This window comes from Polistes canadensis, unplaced genomic scaffold (genome assembly GCF_001313835.1).
Source record: "Polistes canadensis isolate GaletaPanama2010 unplaced genomic scaffold, ASM131383v1 scaffold_188, whole genome shotgun sequence".
Taxonomy (NCBI): Eukaryota; Metazoa; Arthropoda; class Insecta; order Hymenoptera; family Vespidae; genus Polistes; species Polistes canadensis.
In genome coordinates this window covers 95901-119577 of record NW_014569735.1, presented here as the reverse complement: position 1 = coordinate 119577, position 23677 = coordinate 95901, and the positions used below count along the sequence as shown (strand labels likewise).

The 23677-nt window shown below is 33.3% G+C and overlaps 1 protein-coding gene across 5 annotated transcripts in view; it reads right to left on the bottom strand.

Moving 5' to 3' along the window:
- Positions 1–520: 520 nt before the first annotated feature.
- The window catches only part of LOC106789518 (nephrin-like), a 27654-nt gene continuing 4497 nt past the window's right edge, over positions 521–23677 (bottom strand). The window contains exons 4-15 of one of the 5 annotated variants that reach the window (XM_014753795.1): positions 22402–22605; positions 21565–21716; positions 21016–21160; positions 17445–17575; positions 16449–16608; positions 10781–11074; positions 9761–10075; positions 6226–6570; positions 3056–3346; positions 2873–2961; positions 2156–2446; positions 521–1072 (exon numbers count right to left, since the gene is read on the bottom strand). In XM_014753795.1, coding sequence (XP_014609281.1) covers positions 995–1072; positions 2156–2446; positions 2873–2961; positions 3056–3346; positions 6226–6570; positions 9761–10075; positions 10781–11074; positions 16449–16608; positions 17445–17575; positions 21016–21160; positions 21565–21716; positions 22402–22605 — 2495 coding nt within the window. In that variant the 3' untranslated portion in view covers positions 521–994. The remainder of the gene's footprint in view (positions 1073–2155; positions 2447–2872; positions 2962–3055; positions 3347–6225; positions 6571–9760; positions 10076–10780; positions 11075–16448; positions 16609–17444; positions 17576–21015; positions 21161–21564; positions 21717–22401; positions 22606–23677) is intronic. The other 4 variants (XM_014753797.1, XM_014753796.1, XM_014753798.1 and 1 more) reach the window with 4 other exon arrangements.

Here is a 23677-nt window from a genome sequence, read left to right as displayed (position 1 = left end):
GAACTGGAAATGTTTGGCTTTCTTTTCTTCCTCTTCGACTTTTTTTTCTTTTGTCCCTTTTTTTTCCTTCTTTCCGTATTTTTAATCGTACTCGTTGCAAAATTTAATTTCCGAACATTGCAAGAGATTCATAATCTTTTTCTTCTTAATACGTATCGATAAGAAATCTTAGAAATCGGTCATAATTTTCAATGAAACCGATCTCGTTTATTTTCTTTAGACTTTCGACGTTTCGTACGACATATTCGACACACGGACGGCTGGAAAAAGAAGCTTTCCTTTTCAAATCTATAATACATATATACATACACACATATTTATGTATATATTTATATATGTATATATATATATATATTTTTTTTTCTACCTCATATTCAGTTCTATACATAATTTCTATTTTTAACTTTTTCGAACAAATATCAAAATTTTTCTAATAATCAAATTAGATATACATTTATTAAATAAATATAACATCGAATATTAAATAATTCTTTTGATGATGTAAAAATGCCATTAGAATTTTTATAATATTCGATGTTTGATTTTAAAATAAAATCTAATGCAGTTAAATTACATTTGGCTTAATTATTTTACAAATAAAGATGGCGTCCGACGTCCATATTGAGATTACTATTGTCTATTTTTTATCGAACGAACGCGTATCTTCTTTTCTCCCTCTCTCTCCCTCTCTCTCTCTCTCTCTTTATTAATTTCGATAGTTATAAAAACTAAAATAAGTAAAAAAAGTGAAATTATATTAATGTCATTTTCTACGGTTAGCTTTTTCCATTACTTTCATCGTTTGTCGTAGTCGTCGAATGAGTCTTTTTGTCTCTATAATAAGGCGCGTCTAAAACCCTTTTTATAAAATCATTTTTAGAACGCAGCCGAACGTTCAACGCGTACGTAATTCGATGTGTGTCCTTTTTTCGGGTATGTTGAGAAACCGATACCAAGCACGATATCAAGTCATGTTCAGCGTGGTCGCACGAAATCATGTTGTTGGTGCGTTAATGGGAGGAGGCGTATCATTTCGCCATAGTGAGCTTCCTGACTGGCTGATTGTTGTGATCTAAAAACAAACAATAATATATAATTCATAATTAATCACATAAAACGTTCATTGTGTGATATGTGTGGGTGGGTGGGTTGACAAGTTTTAAGTCTCAATAAAAATACCTCTACTTTTATTTTAGTTTTTTTTTTTTAAATAAAAGAACATTTGATTGAACAGAATTGTTTTTATGTTCAGTTGAAAACTTTTCAACTCACTCGCGTATAAAATATCATAATAAAATATATTCCTGTAGAGAATCGGACGGTAATCGTAATACAAAAGGAGAATGATTTTACGTGTTTGAAAAAAATAATATCAAAATTAGAAATAAAATTTTTCTCACATCCATTGTAATTGTGATAATATTATATTTAATATATATATATATATGTAATATATTTAAATATATTTATTACGTATATTTATATTTATTAAAAAATAAATCTGTACATAAATATATATGTCGTAAAATAATTAGACGAATAGGCAATGAAAAAAGAATTCATGTAAATACGAAAACGATTACTCTCTCTCTCTCTTTCGTGTTTCTCTGATTCCAAAAATAATGATGCAATTTTCCTCGCTCGGGAAACCTTATCTTGATCTTTCGATGGTTAAAAATACAATTTACGCCATGTACATATATATATATATACGAGAACCTCATTGGAGTTCGATAAAAGTTGGAAAAGATAAATGTACAGAACAGGATTCTGTTTCCCTGTTTTCTCTATCTTCTTTTTCTTTTTCTCTCTCTCTCTCTCTTTATTTCTCTTTACGAAGACGCTTCAAGATAAAACAGAATTACGACGAAAGTTACGACGTTTAAATAGAATTATGACGAATGTAACCATTACTAACGTCGAATTAATCAACGGAATGGGTGCTCTCGAATGGACCAAGCCTGTGTTCTTTCCCATTTCGTTGCGGAATCTACAGAGTATTTGCAAACGATTGTTCCCCCCGTCCATGACGTAAATCTTATCGTTCAACGAAACGAAAGAATAAAAAGAGCAAAAGAACGAACGAGAGAGAGAGAGAAAGAGAAAGAAAGAGAAATAAAAATAGTATAGAAAGAAATGAGAAAAGGTTTATTACCTTACTGTCGTGTCCGATCAATGGAGTTTCCACCGTCGATTCGTCGCCACCTAGATTCATGTAAGCATGTGGTGGTGGCACATAAATGGATTTCGAATGGCCAGCTACTTGGGTGTAGATAGTTGGTTCTTGTTGCATCGCTTGTCTTCGTATCACAGTTGACATTGGTAATATTTGAGGTCTCTGAAGGGTCGACATCTGTACCGACTGATAACAATTTGGAGGTATTCGTCTGTTGTTCCGAAGTGATAGCTCAGCGTATGTCAATTCCGATCCCTGTCGAATAGAAAACTATCTTATTAATTCATTAGATAATCTATACTTTCATTCACTTAAGTATGTTACTTAAATTACTTATAAATTGTTTCTTATATGAACAAATGTTTAATATAATATTAATTGTTTAGAGGATAATATTTTAAAAGTAATTAATATTTTTTGAATTCACATACACTTTAATAGAATTGAATATTTTTCTTTTTTTTATTAATGATGTGTCAAATTTTATTTATTATAATAAACAACAATTCAAAGGGGTGTCAGCTCGATAGAAAGAAACAAAATAACAACGAATTAATAATTACATATTGTTCTCTTTTTTTGATAGATCGTTAAACTTTTGTTCGAAATATTTAAAGTTATTTAAAGTAGCAAACTTAAGTGAATAATATCGTATACAATTATTGTATGAAAACAAAAAATTCTGATTTAACTCACGTTGTTTGTAAAAGTAGAGGCGTCAGTTCGTTTTGGTTGTATCACGTAACGTGGCGAAGTACCTTTACATATTTCCGCGTAAGAACTTTCTGAATTAAAATATAAAAATTATGATCAAATTTATATATTTCAAATTTCAATTTTATTGTTCTTTATAATATAAGAATAATATGTAAAATTTACCATTGGTATGTGATATTATGTCAGGATCCTTCTCGAAACTTTCGATGCTGTCAGCACTGAGAGGTAAAACGGATGATTTGTCTCGTGGCGATGAGGCTGCTGTGCCACCGGAAGCAGCAAGGTTTGCCATACCACCATCGTCATGGGAATCCTTGTCCTCTTGTGGACGAGGTCGATAACGCAGTCTCACAGCGAGAACAATCACGAATATCACTAAGAGAAGACCAGCTGTAGCACCTACTACTGCACCTAACAATGGACCTGATAACGACAGCATCACTGGAGTCAAAGCTGAAACAGAATATTTGTTCATTTTTTCTTTTTTGTATTTTTCCTTTTCATCTATATTCCTTTGACTTTTCTTCTTTTATCTCTCTCTCTCTCTCTCTCTCTCTCTCTCTTAACGTATCTATCTTTGGATCTTCGATTGAGACAAAACAAAAATTCAGAATAATATTATATTATATTTGAATATTTTATTTTTTATATATTTCATGCAAAAAATAGAAGTAGTTTCGATTATTCATCATATGCATTTAATGTAGGATGGTGAGTGTGAATGATGATTATAATAATGGGATTATTAATTTCTAAACGGGAGATAATAATTAAAAAAGATCGAATGTGAAAGTTTTCTTTCGGGGATTCTCTTTGGATTGAGATACATTCATACAAATCTATATACAAACATACATACAAAATGAACGAACGAACGAACGAATGAACGGAGGTCGTTGTTGTTAATCGCCGTGAGAAAGCATCGTCTATCGTACAAACTACGAATACGAGGCGTTTTGCAAAGTTGGAAAATTTCTCAGGAGATTCTACCAACTAAGTTTCCTCGTGTAGGTAGATAGGTAGGTAGGTATGAGTCCATTCGTTCGTGATTCTGTTTCTCTTTGACATTCGAGGAAACAACAAAAGACATTGGAGTGCATTCGTGCATCAGCTTGAAATATTCCTATGTACGTTCGTTCGTTTATTTCCAAAGCATTTTGTTTGTTTTCGTTATTTAATCTTTTATAATTCCGTATGACTTTTTAAAATAATATATCGCGCGATATGCGATATTTTATAGAAATTATTTTGTTATTTTAATTTTTACTTTTTTTTATCATCATTATGGTATATACATATAATAATAGATATATTCCATAATTGTTTGCTTAAAATCCGATAAGATGTATTTATGACGATTATCAACTTTTGCTATATAAAATATTTATATTTTTAGTATCTTTATAAAAACAAAAAAATTCTTCACATTTATTATTTTAATTTATATTTAAAAGTTAATAATTATTGATTACACGCGTTATATTCACGGAAAATATCTCGATTATGTAAGGATTAAAAGTCAATTTATTTGTGATTTAACCTTTAACTATAAAAGTTTCTCACTTTATCACTCTCTTTGACCGTTCTACCATTTTAATGGTTGGTTACGTGATATACGTATCCTTTACTATGTTCTCTTATAGTCATTTTCGTAACATATTTATAAATCGTCTCGAGATGCGAAGTTAACGAGCTAATTATCGCTATCATTTTCCTATTCTCGTGTCCTGCATTTTCTACGTCCAAGTGCATGTTCGTGCAAGTGAGTTTGTGTGTGTGTGTGTGTCTATGTGTGTATCTCTCTCACTTTTGTGTTAGTATGAACGCGTACAGAGAGAAGACGGACAAATCGTATTTTACTTTTTACGATCGAGCATAATTATGCTCGACGTTGAAACGAACGGCTGTCCGATGCACGTTTGTGCAACTACTACAGTTGTACAATTCACTTTTTTCATTTTCATTTATTTCTTTTTTCTTTTCTCATTCTTTTTTTCAAGTATTCTTCCTTCATTCTTATTCTCTTTGGAATTGACGACCAACGACGTCACCGCGTTCTCAAATAATTATATTCTCAAAACGTTAGCGAGATGAGCTAGAGAAATTTTCGTATTCATTTGGATCGAATTCGCATGAAAATAGGAGTAGAGAAGGGGGAGGGGGGACACAAAAAAAATCAAATAAAAGGATTCCACAAACGAACGATTTTGCCACCAAGCGTTAAAACGTTCGAATTTGCTTGCCCACAGAGACGGACGTATTTCCCGCATAACATGCTGGAATGCGAAATTTCGTTAAAAAGAGAAAAAAAAACAGATATACAGAGAGAGAGAGAGAGAGAGAGAGAGAGAGAGGAGAGAGAGAGAGAGATAGAGTGTGAGAGAATGAGAGAGCGAATGAAACAAGGGACAAATAACGGTTCGTTTCATTCCTACTTCGCACTTCCTGCTCTCCGATTCGATCGTTACATGCAGTTCGTTGAACAAAAAAGATAGTTAAAAATAAATTGGATCAAAACAAAATTGATTAAAAATAGGAGAGAAAAAACGAAAAAAAGAAAAAGAAAAAAATAAAGGAGAAAAAAAAAAGGAAGAAGAGAAAAACGTAAATGATTCAACTAAATTGAAATGAAGAAGTACTTATTCGAACAGAAGGGAACCTTTGAAGGGTTCGTTCAAACGTAGTAAGATCAAACCCGTGCAAACCAATATCAATCTTTCTTCCTCTCTCTCTCTCTCTACCCCCCTTTCTTTCTCACTGTTTCACTCTCACCGTCACTTCGTTCTTTCTCTTTACCATGAAATTCGTGATCCTCTATGGGACATACATGACATCATGCTCATCAGACATTTACAAGGGTAATGAACAAACGTGCATTCGAAGGGGTTGTTCTCCCTCTTGTTGTCTACTCGTTCGCAGAGGGTTCTAAATGAAACGCCCTTGACCGAAAACATATACATACATGTATGTCAGATTATTAACGCGTGTACATGTCGACGGAGTCATCCACGTTTCGATTAGATTGAACGCGTGCACGAGCGTGTTTAAGAGATGAAGACGAATAATAATAATAATAATAATAATAATGATAAGTAGAAGAAGAAGAAGAAGAAGAATAAGAATAATAATAATAAGAAATAACAACAACAAAAAAGAGAAGAAGAGAAATTGGTATCGAAGGGTGGAGGGGTGGTGGTGGAATTGATGGTGGTACATATACATATATATACAATATATATATATATAAATATATGTATAATAAATCGATGAAGTCGATCCTGTTGCTCGAAATGGATGAGAAACCGTAGATTGTAGGACTTGGGATGCCCTACCTGGGTAACGTTGATGCTCCTGTGTTTTACCCTCCTGAACAAAGTTAGGGCTGTGTAGAACGGTAGCATCGCTGGTAGCATGCGCTGTCATAACCCTCAGAGAGAGGACGAGTCCAGCGTGGCTCCTTTCCATTGGTAGATCCGTCACCTCAAGCATTCTAGGAGTCAAGCTGGTCGCTGAACCCAAAAGATGTCTCGTGTCTGCATCGAAGACTTGAAGAACATAGGTAGCTGTGTTCTCGTCGAAGTACTCGCTCTCCGCACAGCTCACCTTCACCGTAGTCCTGCTTTCTTCTTTGATTGTGCAATTCTCCGGGGATGGCGGTCGAGCCAGTCTCTCACCTGCTACCACACCGGTACAACAAACCACACCTCAGGTTCCTTCCTTTCTTTTTTATTTTTATATATATATATATATGTTACCGTCAAAGCCAGAAATCAGTCATTGCTAGTAATTCCTTGGCATTGTTATCAATGCAAAACGCCTTCCGACGAAGTCGGAAATAAGACTTTTTTTCAGAGATTGCAATGCTATAAATTGTACAACTTTGCTAATTTTTTGAAAAGTTTTGGTAAATATTTTTTATACTAAAAGTGAATAGATTTTAATAAAACTTATATTAAATTAAAGTACACTCTTTTGTCTATGCGTAGAATACCATATCGAGTTATAAATTTAGCATGTGAAGTTCTGAAATGTCAGAGAATGCAATGCTGTAAATTGTGCATCTTTGCAATTTCTTTGAAAAGTTTTGACAAATATTTTTTATACTAAAAGTGAATAGATTTTAATAAAGCTCATATTAAATTAAAGTAAATTCTTTTATCTATGCGTAGAATACCATATCGAGTTATAAATTTAGCATGTGAAGTTCTGAAATGTCAGAGAATGCAATGCTGTAAATTGTACAACTTTGCTAATTCTTTGAAAAGTTTTGACAAATATTTTTTATACTAATAGTGAATAGATTTTAATGAAATTTATATTAAATTAAAGTGCACTCTTTTGTCTACGCGTAGAGTACAAATTTGAGTTATAAATCGATTTGCAAAGGTTTATAAAATGTCAAAGAATAAGATGCTGCAAATTTTTCCAACTTTGCCATTTCTTTGAAAAGTTTCGGCAAATATTTTTTATACTCATAGCAAGCGGATCATAATGATTTTTATATTAAATTAAAGTGCACTCTTTTGTCTACGCGTAGAGTACAAATTTGAGTTATAAATCAATCTGCAAGGGTTAAAAAAATGGCAAAGAAAAGTTGGCGGATCAGGCAATGTGAGCAATGCCTGATGGCCAGGCATTGTTAACATTACCGGCCTAGGTTCCAAACCTCCCCCGGCAATGCTAACAATACCTGGCCTTAGGCAATGTGAACAATGCCTAATACGCTAATTTTTCTTTGCCATTTTATGAACTATTGCGAATTGATTTGTAACTCAAATGAGTATTCAACTTGTAGATAAAAGAGTGTACTTTAATTTAATATAAGTTTCATTTAAATCTATTCACTCTAAGTATAAAAAATATTTACCGAAACTTTTCAATCAAATGGCAAAGTTGGAAAAATTTGCAGTATCTCATTCTTTGACATTTTATAAACCTTTGCAAATCGATTTATAACTCGAAAAGGTATTCTGCGCGTAGACAAAAGAGTGCACTTTAATTTAATATAAATTTGATTAAAATCTATTCACTCTAAGTATAAAAAATATTTGTCAAAACTTTTCAAAGAAATTGCAAAGATGCACAATTTACGGCATTGCATTCTCTGACATTTTCTTAACTTTACATGCTAAATTTATAATTCGATATGGTATTCTACGCGTAGACAAAAGAATGTACTTTAATTTAATATAAGTTTCATTAAAATCTATTCACTTCTAGTATAAAAAATATTTACCAAAACTTTTCAAAAAATTAGCAAAGTTGTACAATTTATAGCATTGCAATCTCTGAAAAAAGTCTTAATTCCGACTTCGTCGGAAGGCGTTTTGCATTGATAACAATGCCAAGGAATTACTAGCAATGACTGATTTCTGGCTTTGACGGTAACATATATACTTTTTTCTTCCTCTTTCATTCTTACTAACTTTCAACATACATACACACATACATATACAAACAATTAGTTCCCTTTTCTTCCTATCTTTTTACCCATTACCCCTGTATTTCTTCTTTTCATTTTCATTCTCACCTCGTCCTATACTTTTTCGATGAAATTTGACCAAGTACGACCTCGTTAAATAAACTCCGTCTCTTCGTGTCTCTCTACTATCATTTCCAGACTACTAACACTACTACTTTGACTATTACTACTACTCGTCTTTAACGCGAGCTCCTCTCTTAGATGGAGATCCACGAATTACCGAAATAAGATTAGTCATACTAACTCTTCAAGTCGGTTCGCGCGCTTTTCCCGTGCGTAAACTTGACTTCTAATGACGTTCGTTGTTCTCTAAGAATTATCAAAGAGGACATAGCTCGGAATGGTCCGTAAACTGATTTAAATGCAGACTTGAAGAGCTAATATTTACAATTTACCTCGCTCTTCATCGAGAACGGACTTGGGTGATGGGGGGTGGGGTGGCGGGAAGGGGAAGGGGACCTTTCCTTGGTTAGATCGTCTTCTAAAATATCGTTGAATTTTCATCCCTCGAGTCACGTTTCCATCACATTCGCACCAAAATTTCACACTCTTGTTAGCATTGTTACATCTTTTATTCTCTCTCTCTCTCTCTCTCTCTTTCATTTTTTTTTTTTTTTATTTTTTTTTAAAGCTTACGCATCCCAACCCGAAAGAGAATCCGAAAGTTACGCAATTATCGTTGTCCGTGGATCACCGACCGTGTTATTCAAGTAATACGTTTAAAGGTTTATGCAAACGATCGGCCGTAAGCTTTATCGTCGATATCGTCTCTTTATTCGGAAACGATATCCACGAGTAATCTACACTCGCGAATATTGCTATTTGAAAAGTAAAATTTCTCCCCATCGTAATGTAGTAATGTATTTGAACTACTATTAATAACTATGTGAAAGTGTTATGAGAGAGTACAGTAGATAGTGTGTCGTAATCTTTTTAAAGCATGTACTTTTCGGTCGAATTTTCGAACACCTTTTTTTTTTATTCTAATCTCAATGTTATTCGAGATTATTCATTTTTATGTACATACGTTAGAGAAGAGATTTTCGGTAGATTATGTTTTTTATTCCCTACCCCGATTGCCTCGGTGTGCATCGAAGATTGGGAAAGGATCATAGATTGTAGATAGGATAGATAAAGATAAAAAGAATAAGAATAAGAAAAAGAAGATGGAAATAAACCAAGAAAAAAAAGAAAGAAAAGTATTGAATCATAAGAAGGAAGAAGAAATGTGTGATTAATTATGAGCACTACTATGCAAAGCCGTGCAATACAGCAGTTTATAGTGTACTCGAAATAAACGGAAATTTATATGAATGATGATCGATACACGAGGCACTTTTATTTTAGCGAATCGAAACTCTCATTTTCCAAATTCCTCGACTCACCTGTTCTTCTTTCTGGCAAGTTCAATGTTGTGGCCGAAAAGTGTACGATCTCACTTTTACCCTTCGTGTTGCTAGCATAAATTTGTATTTCGTAGGTAGTACCAGGATCGAGATTAGTTACAGCGAAGGTGGCAGTCTTGCTGGTTTGATTGTAGATCGTATTTATGGATTTGCTACCGCTCGATGATATCTCTCGATCTACTTGGATGTTAAATTTTTGAGGAAGTCCACCGTCGAAACCGTCGATGCAATCAACGTAGAATGAATCTGTCGTTTGATTCAGAAGCGAACAATTGTGTGGCATATCGGGACGTCCTGCAAACATCATTATGAATTTATTTATTTTTACAATAATTAATTATCGAATAACTTTCATCCTAACAGATAAGATTTATTGCGAGTATAGTCATCTAACGAAGTTACGCGATAAGTGGGACTGTCGAAAATCGATTAAGTCGAATTCGGGTAAGTTTGAGTACAAATTAGCATCTCGCAATAATTATCGATACATATACCTATACAACCAACTAACGCTGGAATTTTCCACATTATCGTACAACTCTCACACACAGTTATTTTATACTCTTGCACATTTACATCGTTAAATGTATGATTTGTATTAGATATTCAATCATGAAACGTCCGATTATTCTGTTTACTTTCAATTTGAAAAAATGAACATCTTATGCTGAATTATCTAACAAATCAGTCAAAATTTACGATTAAAGATAAAACGAAGAACCGCGTAATTTCGAGTTTGCGTATGTTGGAGTAACGTAAGTCGAGGGATCATTACTGTATTTCAATTGACGTATCTCTGATATCAAAGATAGAATTGGAACCTGAAATCGATCTTCTTGTACGGTCCTATCCTCGAGAAGAGTTAGAGAAGTAATCGTTGAAAATAGGATGAGAATTTGAAGAGTTGGGGTAAGACGAGTAAAGAAAATAGTCTAAGGTATGAGATTTAGGACGTGGGAAAGAAAATGTTAAGATCGAATAAGAGACTACACTACTCACCAGCTGGAACGATATGATAGACGCAAGGCTCGAGTTGAGTGCCCTGATCGTTGCTGCCCCAACAAAGTAGAGTACCATAGTCCAGTTCGGTCATGGGAGTATAGGAAGCTGTCGAGTGAGTACCGACGCTTGTGACGTGTGCTTGGGCTATGTCGACAGCTTCCATCGTATTATTGAATTTCCAAGTGAACGAGACTTCCGCAGGGTTGGCCTCAAGCTCGCAGGGGATCTTCGTGGTCTCTTGTCGAGCTACACCGAATACCTTTGTCTGTCCACTATGGCAAACTGGAGCGTCTGAAAGAAAATAATGAAATGTGTCAAAGTTTTCATCGTCATATATACGATCTTTCGTCTAATTCTCTAGCAACAAAAATATCTCGTTTATTTCGTGCAATAGAAAAAAATATTCTGTTCTGATATTTTCAAGGTCATCTTTTTCAACATTTCTAAAAGAACAATCTTTATTAATAACTCATTAATTGTTAATTATTTAGCAGGTTTTTTCCATCATACTAAAATTTCAAACCATTTATACCCATGGTATACCGTGGTATATCTCAATGTATTTCACGTAGGACTTTTTTTCCAACACATAAAAAACGTGTTTTGACAAAAATTTAATATAAGCCTTTCTTTCAGAGAGACTCATTCGATTATTTTTTTTAACGATTTCGCCCTTTTGCTACGAGCTTGTTTTCCGCGGTGATACTCCTACTAAATGGGCCGCTGCAACGTGCAACGATAAAACTGTACGTTGTGCGAGAAACCGATAGTCAGTAGTGGCCGGGACGACTTTTGGGTAATCAAATTTTTCCTAATTAAGAAAGCATGCGAGCAATCAATCATACTCGATTCCAAAGCAAAATCGTATCGGTCCACGATATTTCTCTTGGATTTTTTTTTTCTTCCTTTTCCCTTTCGAAACCAAATTCCCTTTTTTACTACAAACAAAAAATCTTCTCTCACGTACGAGAGACAACATTTTACAATTTTTTTCGGTAAAGGTCACGTGAAGGTAAACATATTGCACATCGTTGGTTTCGTTTTCTTATAAGTTAGAAGAATATTATAGTAAAAATATGCAGTCCTATATATTCTATTATATATTCTTATATATATATTTACATTTATTTTGTAATTTTAAATGGCGATCGATTAGATCACGTTTAACGAATGATAGTTAACGAGCTGACACCGAATACAATGAAAACGATAAATGGAATATGTAAGAGGAATAGAGATAGAAATAAAAAGAGAAAGAGATACGGGGGGAGGGGGAGGGAGGGAGAGAGAATAAACGTGTCGCACCAATGAATTTTCAAAATGGAAAACGGATGCGTGAAAAAGCTAGCTCGTTGTTGACGATAAATCGAGGAAAAGTTATGTGTGTTCTCCTCTCGAACAACGCACAATGCATATCTACGTACGCGTGTATGAAAACGCGTAATCCGGAACGAATGATTTAAAGGCTCCCATGAACTCTCCCTCCATCCCCTGCCCAAACTCACCTCTCTTTCTCGCGTTTATGGGGTTCTTACGTTTTGCAATTTCGACTTTATACTAGCTGTTTTAACGTTTCGTTCAATATAGTTACACTCTCTTTCATTTTCTCCGTATATAAAACTTTAACGGATGTTTCATATGGCGTGTATGGTCAGAAACGATCGTAAATTCAGTAATGTATATTCCAAATATTTTCCGAAATTTTCCAAATCGGTAATCGGCCGCATCCCCACTCATATCACTTTTTTAATGACCCTCTTAATAGGGGCCAGTTTCTGAAAACAATTGTTTTGTTCTATTGTTGGATGCTTAGACATCTTTGAAAGGAATAAAGGATTGTATAATTATTGTTACACAGAGACATGTCTTGTTGTAGATTAGCGAGACGAATCAACGAAATTGAAGTATCGTATTTTATTCATTATTATTATTAGACTCAACGAGTAGATAAAGATGAAGAAGTGTATAAACTCGGATCCCGTTGTCCGCCATTTTTAATATTGTATCTTCTTCATTTTGTATCCGTTAATATTGAACCGGAGGTTTTTATGCCGCAAAAATTTTCCCCGACAAGCCATTAAAGATATTTTCTTTTTCTACTTTTTGGCTCTTTTAATAACACTTTTTATTTATTTTTAAATAATTTTAATTTCTTTTTATTTTTTCTTTTAAAATTACGAGAGGACTCCATGTTGGAGGAATCTTCGGATATACATGGCGTTAGGTGAAACGTACTACGTTTGTTACCTATATCCATACATGAAATATTTTCATGCACGCATGCATCTATATATGCGTGCATATATGTATTTATGTACGTTGGTTTTCATACTCGAATGTTAAGAGCTCGGTAAATCGTTACGCGCCATTCTAACTTCACCGCATCGTCGTTATCTGCATGTGTCTGCAAATGTATACAGTTAGATAAGTGTTTATGCACTTTTCTATAACGTTAGGCTGTATATTCGTAAAAGATGAGTATATCTACATGTTTTTCCCAAAACAAAAATGAAAAGATCCCAGGACAGAAACTTTCGTTCGTGCGTCATCGGGATCGTGAAAAAAAAAAGCGAGATCTCGCGTGAAATATTTTCCTTTCTCCTTCTCTCACTCTCTCTCTCTCTCTATCTCTCTTCTATTTTATTTTATTTTCCTTTTTTTTCTTTTAACTGGGTCACCCATCTCGACGTAGAAAAAAAAAAAAAAAACCGATATGAAGAAAAAAGAGATGGGCTTGAATATTCTGTATTTTTATTATTTTCAATTAAAATACCAAATATATTATATAAACTTAATACAATCGTTTATTCAACGTAAAGTAATTTTAATTTTAAAAATTATTTTTAGAAAATATCGTTAATTGTGTAAAGATCTTTTAGTGTGAAACGTTTCGTACTACAATATGTAAGGTCAAAGATGTTATTATCCAATTTCTGATCCTCGTGTAAATTACGATCGTTCGACATCTCTACATATGGTAGATAGGTACTGCACAAATCAATGTGTAATGGTCTTAACGGTCATAAACTCTCTAAACTTGTGCACCTGCGTATACAGAGGGTTACTATGCTCGTGTGGGAATATCAGTCTCTCTCTCTCTCTCTCTCTCTCTCTCTCTCACATATATATGCTTTCCCTCGTGTACATCATCTATATACAGAGAAGAGACAGCAAAAGCTAACCGATAATTCTATACCTTCGAGTCTTCCCTAAGTTTGAACGTTTGATCGAGACGTCAAAAGACAAAGTTTATGTGTACCAAATATAAACGATAAATTAAATATCAAGTTAGTCTAGTTTTCAATCTTATTCGGAACAAACGAAAATTTTCTATTTATTCACGTGTATGCGAGTATATATATCCGTTATGTTAATGATATATTAATTATCTCGAGGTATTATACATTTCAATCTTTTTTTTTTAAATAAAACAAACATTTGCGCGCGCGCGAATATTTCTCATGAGATATGTAAAATAATTGTGTATAGAAGAGAAATAAATAGAAAGAGATAGATAGATAGATAGATAGATAGAAAGAGAGATAAAGGGAGGGTGAGAGAAACAGAGAGGGTGAAGAGGGTGAGAGGGAGAGAGGGAAAGGAATGGCGAGATTTGGAAGGACAGAGGAATGCGAGTACAATTTGTAGGAAGGACGAAATCGCAAGCGGACGATAATATATCGCGTCGGCGACCACGGCAGACGTTGGATTTTAGCTTTATACGTGTCTCTCGTTAAATGTTTCATTACGTGGTAAAAGCACGTGGAACGCTTTCTCCTCTGCTTTTCATGGAAAGCTCGAGCTTTCTCTCTTTCTCTTTCTCATGATTATCTCGTGCACTCTTGCCCTTCTCTCTCTCTCTCTCTCTCTCTCTCTCTTTCTCTTCCTCTCTGTTGGCGTTATAACGCACGTTCCAGAATTTGGTCGTATGTTGTACAACGGTAGCAGTCCAAGTTGAATAGATTCCTCGTGTATACTCTAACACGACTTCTATGTATGTATGTATGTATGTATGTATGTATGTATGTGGAAACGCGGGAAGCGAAAAGACGTTTTTACTTAATTTTACTATCCGCTTTCACACCGACATACTTTCTGCTTGTCCTCTTTTATAGTTTCCTTTTGAAAATACGCGTCGTCTTTTATTGCTTACACTTATGCGCGACAACTTACCGAACGAGGACAAACAATTTCTATTGAAATAATATATGTTTTTATTAAACGTGGGTTAACTTTTTTAATATCCAACAAGTGCTTTATCGTTCAACGATATTTAAAATATTGATCGTATAACAGCATCAATAATAACGACGAAATATCACAAATTGGTTTTTCAAATAAATTTCATGCACATATCTTTAATCAAGTTCGACAGATATATTGGATATATATATTTATTTGTTTGTTTATTTATTTATTTTACGGGATGTATCCGTTAATACAGAATATATAAAAAAGAGGTCAGGTTAAAAATAAAGATAATTAAAGATAATTTAGACAAAGCTTGATAAATGATATATAGATTGATTAAATAAATCTATATGCCGATTATAATAATTTACATTTAGAGAATATTTTATTAATATAGTTAAAAGTAGTCATAAGAAGTGTGATGAATAATAATATCGTGATTAATAGACCAAACCGTTAAATTATATCTTAAATTACTATGGTTAGTGTTTTTATACCACGAACATATTCTAGTATTAAATTTTCGAGATGAAAGTCAGTTTTTTTGAATGCTGTTGCTTTTGACAATTTTAAGTATACCATTATTATATTTATATAGTCATATTGGAGATTTTATTTTCCGTTAAAGTTGTTAATTCACTCTTTAGGGATTTTAGATAATCTTGTTGAACCTTAGTGCGATATTTTAATTTGTTCTTCAAAACAAAGGTTCTCATCAACCTATTCTGGTTGAGCATCGAGTGCAAGATGCACCGAGGGGTTAATTTTTGAAAGAATGTTCTTCACCAAGTTATCATCAAAAATGGCAGAAACAAAAAAGGGCGAGGAAGTATTTTCTTCAAGATTAAATAAAATCATATTTGACGATCTCTTCTCTCTTTCTTTCAACAATTTCACCGATGATTTTCTTCAGCAACAATAAAATTCTTTGAAAATTTATCTTATCCATGCACTTCATTCTCAATAGCAGAAACACGATCAGTAATAACACAAATTTCATTCTGAAGTTTACAAATATCATATTTTAAGTTCCTTAGTAGAGTTGATCTCTTATACCGTTAAATTCCTTTCTTATAATTTTACGAATTTGAATAATCAGTAGGTCATTCTACTAGAAGTAGAAGTATTTTGCGAATCACAGTTAATTAATTTATCCCCACAGCAAGGATTACCTGTACGCAAAATACATGCCGGATGATATGCACAATATCACAGAAAATTGTAAGTTATTGGTTTAGAAACGTTAGTATCACCACATCCATTATACATTTTGACCATTTTATTTCACGAGATAAGAAGTTTAAAGATACTTTATGTATTAAAATAGGGAGTAATCAGGTGAAAAGAAAATAAATAAAAATTACGTTCAACCTCAACGATGCTTTATACTATAATATGTTATTATAATGAATATATCGTAGAGTAATTAGAACAGGGAAGTGTCAATAACGATCTTCTGTATAGATTTACTCACATTTGATGTCTAAATTGAGAGGATTGCTCTCACCATCACCTTCTTGATTACTACCAATGCAGGTATAGATGCCGGCTCTGCTACGTGTCACGCTCTGAAGCACCAGACTCTGATTACTTATTATCGTGCCAGTTGCCGTGTTGTGGTACAGTGGATTGCCCTATGAATACAAAGTCTCGAATTACAAACTTTGCCACCCTTCTACGTGGACGCGATAATTACGTCGCCGAACCGACAACGAAATTGTTCCGCGTTGTTCTCTATCCGTGTGTCTCGCGTTTAATTATACCGCGATGAAGATTCTCCCGCGAATTTCAGTTAAGGAATAATAATAATATTAATAATAATAATAATAATAATAATGATAAGAACACAGTAATAGGAATAATATGCATAAACGTTAACATTCCTTTTTCATGATTCGCGAACAGAAATGTTATATTGTTTCTTTGATTGTAGATAGAGAATAAAATACAACTGGTATCATGTATAATATCTATCTATCTATATATATATATATGTGTGTGTGTTGTACGTATCCATCGATCGTTATTATTACGACTAAATAACTGTTAATTAATATCTGGAAGAAATCCCTTTATTAATCCGTTTTATAAATAATGGTAACCGTTGTAACCTTTAAAATGATCGGTATTATCGAGTTTAACGTTAAAACGTTTCTCTCTTTTCGTACAATTTTATCTCGTATTCATTGGCATTTATTTTTCCAAACGGTTTATTGACACTAACAAATGAAATGTTAACAAACAGGTCTCGTTTATTAAAGCCGCGAGTAAATTGACGTTTATATTTAAAAAAAAAAAAAAGAAAATTTTAGTCAATCCGTCTTTATTCTCTTTTTGTATTTCGAGAAAATTTATTACTTTTTGTAAGTTGGTGGTAATATATATATATGTGGTAGATAGATAGAATAGAATAGATAGAATAGATATACATAGGTATACATATATGTATCTCGAGTTAGGGAAAACTCACGTTATGCCGCCAGGAGACCTTGTAAACCCAAGGATTCGACTTGATGTTGCATTCGAAGTAAACGTCGATTCCTTCTCGGATTGCGCTCGAGTTCAGATTGCTCCCCAATTCTAGGGTAACCACGGGCTCGTCTGAAAGTGCAATTAATATTAAAGTTCGAACCGGGAGGCGTAACAACAAAAGCGTAACGCGTATGCCCAACGGAAAATCGAAATCGGAAATAGAGGATTTCGTACTTATGTACTTTCACGATTTACCGGTTATCGTCTTTGTTTTCCGATTTTCTTCAATTGGTTGTAAATGTACGTAAATATGATGACCATGTTAACACTTTTAATAAGTTATATTGTATAAATAGATATTTTTATATATTATTATACGAGATATTTGTATACAAAAATATTATATTCAATTTTTTATTTACTTATTTTCAGTAATCAGAATTTAATAGCTACTTTTTCCCAATTTGTAAAATTGATTCTTATATTCTGCATATATATTTTCACTATAATGTTTAATAATATATTTTTGTGAAAATGAATATTACATGTAACATTTTTCAAACAAATTTTGTTATGTGTGTGTATCTCAGGATTTCCAATTCATAAGTTAAAAGCATCGTTTTTCAATATTCAAAATTGATCGTAAATATAATATATATATATTTACTCTTATAAAGATTAAATTAACTTTTAATAATGTCTATAAGAAAAAAAAAAAAAGAACATATAACAAATAATTTTTCCATCAAAATTTAATATATTTTAACGCACGCGTACACTTTCTAAATTTAAAAGTTGAAACACAATTTTTCGAATTGATTTGTAAATATTATATCGCTAATACGAAACTCAATTTCTAACTTTTAATAACGCGTATATTTGTCAGAACAAACAACAACAACAACAACAAAAATCAAACCATAAAATATTGGCGAAAGTAAACTCGTTGAAATAATAAAAAGTAAAACAAGTTTCAATGTTGCGCTGTGTATACTGTTGTCATTGTTTTTTCGATGGGTAAAAGCACTCAACCAAGGACGCGACAAAAACTTGCTAGCGTATATCGAAAAATACTCCGAGATTTGGTATTAAAAGGAATTTCAACGTTCGGCCATTTTCGTTGCGTTGGCGAATAAATAAACGATAAATAAATGGATTACCTTTGTTCGCGTGGAAACTATTCGCGACTTAAATCGGGAATATACCGATTCTAAATTCACCACCACCACGGGGACGTATAAAATAATTTGTGAAAATTCATTTTCATTCGCGAGTCTTCATATTTTTACCTAATATTTTATTTATTCATTTATTTTTTTTTTGTTTTGTTTTTTTCTTGTTCTTTTTTGGTTCTATACCATTTCATATAAGAATATACTTTGGTAGGATGCAGTAGAATTGATTGTTCAAATGGTCTTCGATTCGAGCACGTAAATGAACGGATGAACGAACGAACGAACGAACGAATGAACGAACGAACGAACGACGATATTATTAATAGGCATCGTTCCGCATCGTTCTACGAAGATCAATGCTGGTTATTTCGCGAATCCAATATAAAAGTTCCTCGTTGATGGTGGAGTTTACGCCGGAAATCGGTGCGGCATCGCGGAAATTAATGGTATAACCCGATCTACGAGGAAAGATTTACTATTTCTTTCTTTTTTCTCATTCTCTCTTTTTCTCTCCCCCTCTCTCTCTTTCTCTTTCATTAGTTCTTTTATTATCCCTTTATTTCCGTTCTTTCGCATTTGACAATTTTTTGTCTTCTTTTCTCTTTCTCTTTTTCAACCAAGATCGTTTTTTTTTATCTCTCTCTTTCTCTTTCGTTTCTTTTTCTTTAATATTACAATCGAGAATCTTTAAATAAAAGAAAATAGAAACAGAGATTCGTTTACAGGTGCGTCATTTTGCCCTTTGTTATTATTTTTTTCTTCTTACCAACGTTCCTGGGGGTAATGTTGAGTAAAGAAAGAAGGAACACGAAGAGGAAGAAAAAAAAAGAAAGAAAATCTTGTAATGGAATAACGGTAAGGAAAGAAGAAGAAGAGGAAGATAGTGTATTCATTCTATTGTTCGGCTTGTGGAAAATTATACAATTTTCTGAAGCAAAAGATGGAACAAATAATGCAATAAAGCATAACGCGAATATTCTAATTTAATAGGCTCTTAATATATTCGAAATAAGAAATATAACGATTTACTTCAAAAGGTTTTACTAACAATACGATATAATATTATCTTCAATTCTTATAAGAAAAATATGCTTGAAAAATTTCTATGTTCCGATTGATGCAAAATCGTGCATGAAATTGTCCTTCGCGAAGCAACTTACGAGATCTCGATAAGAATCCTACGTCTTAAATTTATACATGGCTACATTTTACATGCCGCACGACTAACACAAAGACCTTTATACATGTTTAAAATATATTGCGATCAGGGACGGCTCGTGCATTGGTTCTACGGAACTGCAGCAACCCTAATTTTGTTCTTGACTTACAAAAAAAAAAAAAAAAAAAAGAAATATTTAATGTTTTATTTATTGTGTTATTTAATCATCTACATACTTTTACTTTATGTAAAAGAAAATATTTAAAATCCATCTTGTAAGATTTAGAAGGAGAATTGGGTTACATTAAAACAGTAGTCGTAATATCTTTGACGCGTTATACAAGGATTGTGTACTAAATTTTATAATTTTATCGATAACAAACGATATTTTACTTATAATTAATTTTTCTTCGGAATTTTGTATATTTCATCGAAACAATATATTCATACTAAGTATGTAAATTTCGAAATATGCATAACACCCCAATGATTTTCAATCCACGAGACGTTACTGGTTGCGATGTATGCATCGATTTCTTAGTTTTATGATACACGTAGGAATATGTGAAGCGCGCGGCATATAAGAATCAGCATCAAAAGTAACTTACATCATCGTAGGGAAAAATCTACGTGTTTCAATATAGAGATATCAGTAATGTGAAAAGAAACCAATACAGATACGGGTTTTCATGAAAGGTAGATATCGATAAATGCATAGCAACATGTTTCAACGTGTATAAGGAATCTTTAAATGTTATAAGTTTTCGTTTTTATTTATTTTTGTCGTAACATTTCTTTTAACATTCATTAGGTTCCTCGAGATTCTTTCAGTGATCTTTATCGAGTGTCACCGAGGTACCGTCTTTCAAATTAACTCATACCGAATCTCTCTTACTTATCGTTTAAGTATTTGCAAGGTGCCGTATCGAAAGGTTTAATTAGCATTTCAACGTAAATATCTTGTTCCTTTTTTATCTCCCTCTCTCTCTCTCTCTCTCTCTCTCTCTCTCTCTCTCTCTCTCTCTCTTTCTTTACCTCTTTCTTAACTTTCTTGTCTCTGTTTTTCTCCTTCGTTTCCAATCTCGAACACGGATCGTACGAGATCTTTATCCCGTAGCTCGTTGAAAGGTAAAGAAAGATCATTCCACTCGTACGTTATTAACGTTATCTTCGAGATTTAATCTGACGCGTAGATTTGAACGAAAACGCGTGTAATAATATCGACAAACGCTTACGATATATGTCGAGTTTCCATCCTGTTTCCATTTCTGAATCCGGGATATCCGGTACGCTGGCCTTGCAGGAAAGATATTTTCCAGCGTCTTCGATGCTCGGCATGAAAGTTAGTATGCTCGTCGTCGTATTGCCGACGGGACTCACCTGTGGAAGGATATATTTCATGGTGAAACCGTTTGTCGAGGGATTTCCTCGCAACTCTCCGATAGAATCTTTGTATAAGAAAGAAAGAAGAAGAAGAAGAAGAGAGAAGAAGATAGCTTTTATATATAATAGAATTTCATTTTATTTCCTGACTAGGTTTCTATTGAAAAAGTATCTCTTTCTTGCACGCGGTTCCCGTCAGATTTTGATCAAGTGAATTTTCTCTTCATGTTGGAAAACTTGTCAACTTTAAAGCTTTATATCGTAGGGTAGATATTACCTAGATAAATAGGATTGATCGATTGAAAGATAAAACGAAAGTCTCTCTCTCTCTCTCTTTCTTTCTTTCTCTCTTTAAAATCGAATAAATCTCAAGAGTAAAAGACAACGAATTGATTGCTTACCGTTAGTCGTGTATTTCTAAGCGTTATGCTCCCCTTGGACCAGGTGATTTTCGGTGTTGGTCTGGCCCCGACAACCTCACATCCTATCTCGTACAAGGTACCAGCACTAAATGCACGGTTTTCTCCTTGAATACGAACCCACAGTGGCTTCACTGAAACACGTGTGTCCCGAGCATGAGGTTACCCCGGAAGAACGTTTCGTTCTACATTATGCAACTCGTATATTTCTACCATTCGAGATATTCTAGCCAAGTAACGCTCGTTAACGTTACCGCTTGCGATACAATTAATTTGCTGACTTGATTCGTTGCATTAATACCTTCCGAAAGGGTTTCCACTACTATTCCCTCTACTTTAGTATCACCTTATATACACGTTGTTAGTTGATAATACGAGGGTAAGTCTACAATTATCTTACAATGCAATGGAATTTATTTTTTTGTTGACCTTGTTAGGGTTGTATTGTTAAGTGTGTTAGTTCATTAGTATTCACACTTGTATACGTTTAAAATACACGCTAGGTTGATTACATTTTATCTATCGTGACATTAACAATAGCTGTTCTCCTTTGCGTTTGCATCAAAGAAGAGTAACCAGCTTGTGGTTTCAAGGTGTAAATATCAAAGACCAAAATCTATCAAAGACCAAAATCTATCAAAGACATTCACGTATTATTTCAATATAAAACTGTACGGTCAGTTGTTAATGTTATAAATAATTATTGATTCGCATATGTAATGTGCATTAAATTATCATAATAAGCAAGTAAAAAGATGATAATATATCGAGACAAGTTATCGAATAAATAAAATAGAATAAAAAAAAAAAAAAACTTACGATTCATGTTGAGAGTAACCGAACTGGAAATCGGTGCTACCATGTTGTTGTTCGATGCTTGACAAGTCAAAATCGTATGTAAGTGTTTACGATTGAGTTTTTCAAGTCTAAGAATATTCCGTACTCTTTTGGTGTCTATGTTCTCATAAGTGTCGTCCAAAAGGGCATTCTCCTGCCACCACGTCACTCGTGGCGGTGGTCGACCTGTAAATTGCAATAAATGACAAAGTTCTTGGATAAAATAGGATTGTAAGGGGACACATCAAAGCGTCAACATTCCTCGTTTAATCCTTGCGGTTTTCCCTATCGTTTCATTGTCCTTTACAATGTTTTACGTCGTTTTAAATCCTGTTTTGTGAATTCGATATCGTATCCACAAAGATTCACGGTCTGTTTATTTTCACGCGATATACGTTTCACGAATCAAATTCCTTCTTTATCATGTGTTCTAATTTTTCGAATCGAAGGAGGATATTTTATATCGTTAAGGAAAAATCACAAAGGCTAAGAAGATACGAGAAAAAAAAAGAAAGCAATGGATTTGTCAAAGAAATAAACGATCAGACGGATAATTCTACTTCTCTTGAGTAGAATTCTAGTTTTCTGGACTATCCTACGAAAGACGATTAAGTTGCAATCTTCTCAACTTAAGTTTTTTTCTCTCTCACTCCCTCCATTCTCTATCGCTTTCTTTCTTTCTTTTCTTTTCTTTTCTTTTCTTTTCTCGAATTCTTATCATCCGGTTGTCGAGAGGCGCGACGAAGAGAAGATAATAATCTCCTTAAGCAGATGATACTGCTAGCTTCTTACTAATCACGAAAATACTGTGTGTGTGTGTGTATATATTATATACGCTTTAAAGAATACATTTGAAACAAATGATACGATCAAATCTTCATGTTTCAAGTTTTCGATTAAACTACGAAAACATTCTTTTCATATTATTTATTTATATTCGCGTTTAATATTTCATTTATTTCATTTTCCCTAACTCTTTATATAACATTATTCTTATCTTAATATTTATACATCTACATATATTTAACATTTCTATTTTTTTCCACGAATCGATCCATGCGAAATATACCTTTGGCTAAATGATTGATGATACCCAGATTACAAAGTTAAACGTCAACGTCGATAACTTAATACGTCATGAATGAAACAAAGATATGAATGATATTATAAAAACGTTTAGGAAAATGTATGGTAATTTTTTAAAATGACGTCTATAACTTAATACGTCATGAATGATATTATACAGCAAAAAAAAAAA